This window comes from Stegodyphus dumicola, chromosome 7, assembly GCF_044657685.1.
Source record: "Stegodyphus dumicola isolate Sdum_Otavi_A_Nest chromosome 7, ASM4465768v1".
Taxonomy (NCBI): Eukaryota; Metazoa; Arthropoda; class Arachnida; order Araneae; family Eresidae; genus Stegodyphus; species Stegodyphus dumicola.
The window spans coordinates 142,966,532-142,975,003 of record NC_140774.1 but is presented as its reverse complement, the minus strand read 5'-3'; the positions used below and the strand labels follow the sequence as shown (position 1 = coordinate 142,975,003).

Sequence of the window (8,472 nt, the reverse complement as noted above, 5' to 3'; positions counted from 1 at the left end):
AGAAAAGATGATGAAAATATCGGAAATACATCTTCGCAAAATAGTAAACCTGAATATAGAAAATAGGATCCAATGTACTTATCATTAGGATTTACATATAAGGTTATTAATGGCCAAGAACGACCATTGTGTTTGCTTTGTATGAATACTTTGGCCTCGGACAGCATGAAAGCAAATAAATTAAAACGACATCTTGAAAAAGTATATGCAGATCACGTTGGCAAGACAAGAGAATTTTTCCAAAGAAAATTAGAGAATTTAAATAAACAACTAGAAATGTTTTCAAAGACCATGTCTGTAACACAAAAAGCATTGCTTGCGTCATATAAAGTTTCTTATAGAATTGCTAAATGCAAAAAAAAAACCATTCAATAGGAGAAACTTTGGTGCTACCTGCAGCTATTGACATGATAGAAACGATGCTCGGTGAATCATATGCTGATCAACTTAAAATCATTCCACTTAATACGGTGGGATAGATACGGTGATATAGGTTGGTGGAAAGATAATAATCATAATCAGATAATACGGTGGGAAGACGAATATCCGATATATCTGAAGATCTTTGCGATCAACTAATAGAAAAAGTAAAACTATCTTCTTTCGCGTTGCAAGTAGATGAGGCTACCTATGTTCTTAAGGATGATGCACACTTGATAACATATGTAAGATATGTTGTGGAAACTGATGTTAGAGAAGACATGATATTCTGTAAACCTATTGAATGCAATACTACAGCAAAGGAAGTTTTTAAAATCATTGATAATTTTTTTAATGAAAATGGCATTCTGTGGGAGAACTGTGTTGGACTATGCACAGATGGAGCTCCATCTATGGCAGGAAAAAATGCTGGTCTACAGGCACTAGTTCGAAAGGTGGCTCCTCGTGCAGTTTGGACGCATTGCATGATTCATAGACAATCACTTGTTTCAAGAGATATGGGTGAAGATCTACTAACAGTATTTGAAGTTATTACAAGAGTTGTAAATTTTATCAAAAATAGCCCATTAAGAGGAAGACTTTTCGCAAAATTGTGTGATGACATGGGTTCAGAATATAGATCACTTCTATACTATTGTGAGGTACGTTGGCTTTCTCGTGCCAAAGTACTTCAAAGGGTGTTTGAGCTAAAAGAAGAGATCGCCATATTTCTTAGTGATAATAATAGAGATGAAGCACACTTGTTTTATGACACGAAATTCCTTGTAAAACTTGCGTATTTAGTTGATATTTTTCAAAGACTGAGTATTTTAAATAAATCAATGCAAGGGGCTCAAATTCATGCTTTTACGCAGAAAGACAAGATTACTGCATTTATGAAAATATTGGAACTGTGGATAATAAGTTTGAAAAATAATAACTTTGACATGTTTCCCACTTTTAAAATTACCTGTCTTGCTGATGAAATAGAAGAAAGTAAAGTTCTTATTAATAATCATTTGACCAGTCTATGAAAGCAATTCTCGTTGTACTTTAAAGATCTTGACATGTCCAAATATTAATATAGAAACCCATTTGTGATTGAAAAATATGATGATTTTGGCCTTACGACAGCAGAGCAGGAAATGATAATTGACTTATCTAGTGATAGCACATTAAAGCAGATGTTTCGAGGTGAAAATAATATTGTTACGTTTTGGCTACGAGTAAAGGACGATTTTCCTACTTTGACAAACAAAGCTTTAGAAATTTTATTGCCATTTGTAACATCTTACCTATGTGAAACTGGTTTTTCTGCAGTAGCTGTCTTAAAAACAAAGTATCGATCTCGCTTAATGATTGAAAAGGAACTGAGAACCGCGATTTCTTCAATGATACCATGGTTTGAGAAAATTTGTGCTGAAAAACAAACTCAACCGTCGCATTAAATTTTTATGTTGTAGTAGTATTAATTATATATTCATTTTTTGTTTTGTTATTATATTTCTTATAATAAATATATTATATTTTTACATAATATTGTATATTATTTTGTAGCCCATTAAATAAATTATAATATCAGTTGACTACTTATGAAATTTGATTTTAAGATAAATTAACGGGACGCAACAATTTGTTTTTAAAGGGAGGCGCCGGTACAAAAAGGTTGGAAACCACTGACATACTTAGTGTCAATAGGTCAAACTTCGCGTTACTAGTTCTCTGTAAAGCATCTTAGTTCTTATTTAGTTTAGTTTATTTCTTATTTTCTACGATTTTGACCATAAGTGCTGGTCTCTGTATCCCTAAGTGCGGGAACGGCTGAACGCTGTGAAAAATAAAAGGTAAAAGGGTAATAAAGTTAACCCCTCTTAGTGGTGTTGTATCTCCTACACACACACACACACGAGCATAGCTTGTGTAAGCTCTCTGCTCTTATTCAGGATTACTAGTGTTTCAAAGGCAATTGGGAGGAACAGCAATCTTGACAACCTTTTGTCTTCATTAGATTTTAAAATTAAATTGGGTGTAAATGCAAAACACATCTTCTCATTTCTTCCTAAATTCTCAAAACTAATATAACACTGTAAACATGATGTTCAACACAGATGCTTTTCAAAGAATCTTCAATATTGGTTATTAAAAGAAATATTAAACATTATAGGAAGTTATATCAAGTAATTTAAATATATGTAAACATTTTTACAAAAAGATAATTTGCTTTGAAAATTATTTTACTTTTCTTGCACATCTTTATTATTATTAAATGTGTATGTTTTTTGTTTAGTGTAAATTAATTTAATTTAAGGTGCATTAGAAAATAACGCCTTAAAAGTCTGACTCAGTTTAATTATGAACATGCAGAGAAATTGTTTTGAATAATCAAGTTTAACTTTCCTTGAATCTACCATGACCATAATTTATCCCATTTATTATTACTTTCCAGTCAATACATTCACATACAAACGCATATACTTGGCATATATATAAAACAGAATGAAATATCTGAAGTAGTTCGCTTATGTAAATCTGATCACATGTCATTGATTATATGAGCGATATGCAATAATTAATTCTTACAAGCAGTTTCTTAATGGATTGCGTAACTTTATTTTCCAGAATAAAATTTACAAAAATATATATGTTATATCAAAATCTTGAATATTTTAAATGTATTTTATTTAAGAACAATGACTTTAAAAGTCATGATACAGGTACATCAGAGGAATTTAGAAATTTATAGGAAGAATGTTCAGACAATGATTAATAGTCCATCATTTTCCACCGCCACCTCCAGCACCTCCGCTACCTCCTGCGCCAGCTCCAGCTCCTCCTCCAAAACCAAATCCTGCACCGGCTCTTCCTCCTGCTCCTCCTTCACCACAGCCTTCACCACCACCACCACCGCTTGCTCCTGCACCAACATTAAATCCAGCTTCAGCTCCGGCACCTGCCTTACCTCCACCTCCTCCTCCCTGAGGAAGACCTTCAGCAAGAAGTATGACAGCTGCCAAGCATAAGGAGGTACGAATGATCTGTAATGATAGAGAATTTGTCAAGTTTCAAATTTAAAAAATAATATCTACAGAAGTAGTAATGAGCTTCAGGGACAGATTGTATTTCTTAAAAATACTTCCTTCTGAATTTCAAAGATATTGATTATTATAGCTAGAAATCGATGTGTTAAAAAAGACAGCTATCAATTGAATTTATTTTAAAAAAATGACTGAACCTAAAATGTTAGTTCGTATAAGGTAACGAGAAATGTTAAAAAATTCAGGCATAAAAAATATAATTCCTGTCCATGAAATAACAAATTTTTGCCTGACAAGTACTTCTCAGTCCCAGTTCTGCATACGCATTTATTTTTAAATTTGTACTCTCGAACTTCTGATTATCAAAACCTTTTGTAGCATATATAAAGTCATATAAGCAGAAACTTTTTGAAAGAGGTTGTAGAGTCCAGGTAAGTTAATTTCTATCTGAAATCGCAGGAGCAGGAAACTACACAGGAGAAAAGTGCAAGTACCCTTTATTAACTCTTTAAAATTTACAATGCGTCAACTCGAAGCTAACAAACTTCGCCTCTGCTTGGGCGGTAACTGAAAATCACGTAATTAAACTAAAATTTGAAGATATTAACAAACGATAGACCTAGACTACAGGATTCAGCGAGATCCTGTAACTTAAACCCCCTTTAACCCTTTCCGGCACGCTATCTTTTAAAGTTGGAGTTTTGATTTAAAAAAAAAAAAAAAAAAGTAGGCAGTCTAATTAGGCCTAGAGGAGTACACAAGTAAAATTTTGTGAAGATAGCACTTGTCGTTTTAATTCTGTGGGTGTGCCCAAAATGGGCACACTGATTGAATAGAGCTTCGAAAAGAGTGCTGAAAGGAGCATTGTTGTCAATGAACTGACCGATGAAATGCAGAGAAACAAAGAATATAATTGTAGACAAGATTTCAAGGTAAAAATTTAAAACTAATATAAAATAAGGAGATTAGCATACAGCCAAAAAAAATAACATAGAAATTTCTTTTCAAACAATTCCTTTTACACCCTAAAACATTCTAGAAGATTTCTTTGAAAAATGAGGGTCTTAAAAAACTAAACATGGCTAAAATATATGGACTGGTTTTTGTTGAGCTGCCATCTACTATAAATAAAGAAGGTTCAGAGTAACCTATAAATCCTTTTTCATGCAATTTTTCTGTGCGTATACAGAAGGAAATTTTTAGGTGTGTCTAGACCGGACACACTGTGCCGCAAAGGGTTAAAACTGGTGGTAGCAGATAAATGCAATTAAGCCACTTGAACCAACAATAAGCAAACGTACCTACGGCAGAGACGGCGGTTAGAGCCTAACTCTCCCTTCCTTCTACCGAAACTCGGCTTTTAGCTACTTCCTTCAAAGTAGAAAATTTGCATTTCCTTCCGTGCGCTACAACATTTAACTCTTCTGGCACTGATGAGGGGAATGAAGGCTTAAGGAAAAGGTCTAAACTCAAACTTTAAATTGTTAGTTAAAATAAATATAAATCCCTACAAAGTAACACATTAATACTGAGTAAAAAATATATATATATATGATAGTTTTCTAAATATTCTTTTTCCCTCAAAGGTAAATTAAATTTTTATTTTGCTATTTATCAATATATATTATTTTGAACATATTTATAAGTACATCTTGATTTCTAATAAAGTTTTGGGGGAATCTATGTTCAATAGAAATGCCGTTTTAAAATTGTTTTCAGGAGGAGGACTTTTATTAGATGGTCATACATTTAAATGAGACTAAAAAAACCAGTTTGAAAACTTGCAAACTTAGTCGCTTATGTAAAGCAAATTTATATAATTTGAATTTGCGTATGAGTGAGGTAGAACTAAAGCAATCAGTTGGCGATAAAGTTTTGAGATCGTGAGTACGGGTCCCAAACTCATCTTTTGCCTATCAGGTTCTCTGCTTTGTATTCCAGCTGATGTATGTTACTGCCTAATAATATATATTTTACTTAATTTAATTTTCTTCCTATAATTTATTACCTTTTTGGGAATTATAACGTAACACGATAAAGAATTTTTATCTACATATGTCTTTTAGATTTAGCTTCATATGAATGTACAATATGCAGTTATTTTGAAAACTTTTATTTATAATTTTTTATTTATATTTTAAATTTTTATTTATATATAAAGGACTTTAAAATTTCTAAAAGAATGCTGGTGAAAATTTATAATGCAATGATGCTTTTTTTTAATTTAAAAAAAATTATAATTGTTTCCATAAAACAGGTGATAAATTAAAAATTTAAGAATTAAAAATAATTTTTATGCGTTGTGCATAACTTATAACTTTGTATGGGGCATTTTAAAACATAAACAAATTTCTGATAAAGTACGCAGCTATGACATTAAAGAAAGTGACCCTAAAATTTTAGGTTACATATTCTCTTTTTATATCAAAATTAGGGTATATTTTTTAAATAAACAAGCTGACATGACAATCAGTCATATGTATGAAATAATATAGCAATGTTGTGCGTGCAATTATTGTGAGTTTTTATTACAATTGTTCCACATTTCTAAAGTATCAGTTATTCTTAAACTATTGATGCAATTAATATTTCTGCATGTTTTGATTTAATAGTATATTTTAATCATATATAATTCACAAAAAGTAAGGTTTCTAGAAACACATTAAGTATTTACCAGCCCTTTTTAAACTGTGGATGTAATTTTTTTTCTTCATTGATGATAGTACATTTTAGTTTTAATCATACAGCATTCACAAATGCTTAAAGCTACTAGAAAAACAGAGAATACATTTAAAGTTACTTTACAAATAATCTCTAAATGATCACAGAAATTTTATACTTGCATTATAAGCTCACATATCTAAAATTTACTAATACGGCACCATTAATTTCATAATTCTTACCAAGATACAAACTTAAAGAATCGAAAACAAATGTCTCAAGAATATCTTATTAAGCTATCTGTGAGCCCCGAAATTCGAATTCAAATTCTACCAATCCGAATTCTGTATGTTAAATACAGGGACATTTAGTGGTAGTCAGGACAAATGATCTCATAACTTACGCAAACGCAGACCTAAGGCTACAGATTGAACGATCTTCAATCTACGAAAGCGTTTTTCTCAACAACGCAATGCTTACAGGCTGTACTATAGTCTTTTTAACTTAAAATGGAAACTTCAGTGATATTTCCGCTTTCCAATTTTGATTTATAACCATGGGAACAAAAACAGCAGAGAAAAGGTCGACTCGGTTAACTTTTTGTCCCCACTTCATGTCGGGTTAGTGTGTTTCGATTCGTAAAAAGCACAAATATGAACACTGATTTGAATTATAGTCTCAGATGAAAGTATAAATTAAATGCTATGAGATGAACAAATAGGAAGTGGCAATGTCCTTGATGTTCCTAATCTAAAATAACAGATTATAATGGAAAGACAGGAATGAAAAAATTAAGATGAGAAATAAAAACTGGTGAACCATAATGTTCACAAGTTTTTGCCTAGGTATGTGATTCAACGCCGAAATAATTTGCAGAATTCCCTTGATGAAGCATGTATTTAACTAAATGACTATAATAAAAGAGATATGTTTATTATCAAACACGAAGAGAAAAATTTGTAGAAACCTTGTTCCATCAGACAAAGCGTTTCAGGTAGGGGTTTATGTCGCAGAATTCTCTTAAATAAGAATAGTGATTAAAAAGGTTAAAAACAACTCAATGTACTACCAAGAGAAAATTTTACTCCGACATTATTTACATAAGCAATTCCCTTTCTTTACTTCAAAAGCTTTCAGAGAGTAAAACCTTCTCAAGACAAAGCAATTAGTCTGTAGAGACTTAGGTATTTTTTGAAAGCAGGAGAGAGGAAATATGAGCAATGCCATCGCCGGAAATCAAACTACGGACATGCTCCGAGCGTGCTGACCACTACACCACGAAGGCATTCTAAGAAGGCGGGAGAAATACCTTATAAGCCAAACTTCGAAAAATACCCTTGCATTCATTGAAGAAATGAAAACTGATTTATGTATTACGTATATACCTTTTCTGTATATTCCTGCAATGTTCTCTTGTGTTTAGCTCATTTAATAAATTACTCTTACACTTTAAACATTAATTAAACGACCCTTAAATCATTCTAAAAATATTTAAATATCCTGTGTATTTAAAATAATAAACTTCAAAACGAGACTTTGATTAATTCAGACAGTGTTTAAAGCAATACCTTAAGGAATTTTGATTAAATAATTAAATGTAAATGTCATACACATAGGAGTATATTATGAATATCCGATAAAACGGAATGGTTAATACTGAGAGACATAGCAAACTATTTGCAGTATCAAAAGAGAGATGATCTTCAGCATTACAGGGAATAATAACTGTAGAATTACATAAAATTTATGTAAAATATACGAGAATGTTATGTCAAAAATGAATCAATGAACAAATTTTTAGATTGCTATTCATGGCAAAGAACTTAGGCTAAAGCAGAAAGAATATGCTTAAAATATTGTAAATATAAATTGAAATACTATTAAATCTATATATTACCTTTGAATTCATGATTCCTAAGTGAAGCTTTGAATGAATATCAAAACAGAGATTAACTGCAGTTTGAGTGAATAAACTATCACATTGCAGTCTGAATTTTTATACTAAATCTCCAAATAATGATATCTGATATTATTCCATTGATGAAAAAACAGAGATATTGACATTCGCTAAAGGCAAAAAATCATGTTTTCCAGCTGAACAATAATATTCGTGCAAAAGGTTGAGGAATAAAATTTATTAATATTTTACTTTTTGATACTTTAAATATTAGCATTACACATAGTTCCTCGATCGGTTGTCAACGAACGCTGTACAGCATGTGTTGCTTAAATAAAGCAAAATATTCATTTTATATTTTATTTTCCTAACGTAATGTTTTTTATAATACGTTAGGAATTGTTTACTACGTATTTCCTAGAGTATTACGTAATGAACAAATCAATAACAGAAGAATAA

At 31.3% G+C, this 8,472-nt stretch overlaps 1 protein-coding gene and 1 long non-coding RNA gene across 2 annotated transcripts; one reads left to right on the top strand and one right to left on the bottom strand.

Moving 5' to 3' along the window:
- Positions 1–701: 701 nt before the first annotated feature.
- On the top strand, positions 702–1,868 carry LOC118188836 (SCAN domain-containing protein 3-like). The gene is made up of 2 exons (XM_035359355.1): positions 702–1,216; positions 1,508–1,868. Exons 1-2 carry the CDS (start codon positions 702–704, stop codon positions 1,866–1,868), a joined length of 876 nt encoding a protein of 291 aa, XP_035215246.1.
- Positions 1,869–2,888: 1,020 nt separating this feature from the next.
- LOC118188840 (uncharacterized) lies at positions 2,889–8,156 on the bottom strand. The gene is made up of 2 exons (XR_015041913.1): positions 8,014–8,156; positions 2,889–3,455 (listed from the first exon to the last, which is right to left on the bottom strand). It is a non-coding gene; the product is annotated as an uncharacterized LOC118188840 (long non-coding RNA).
- Between the last annotated feature and the right edge of the window lie 316 nt (positions 8,157–8,472).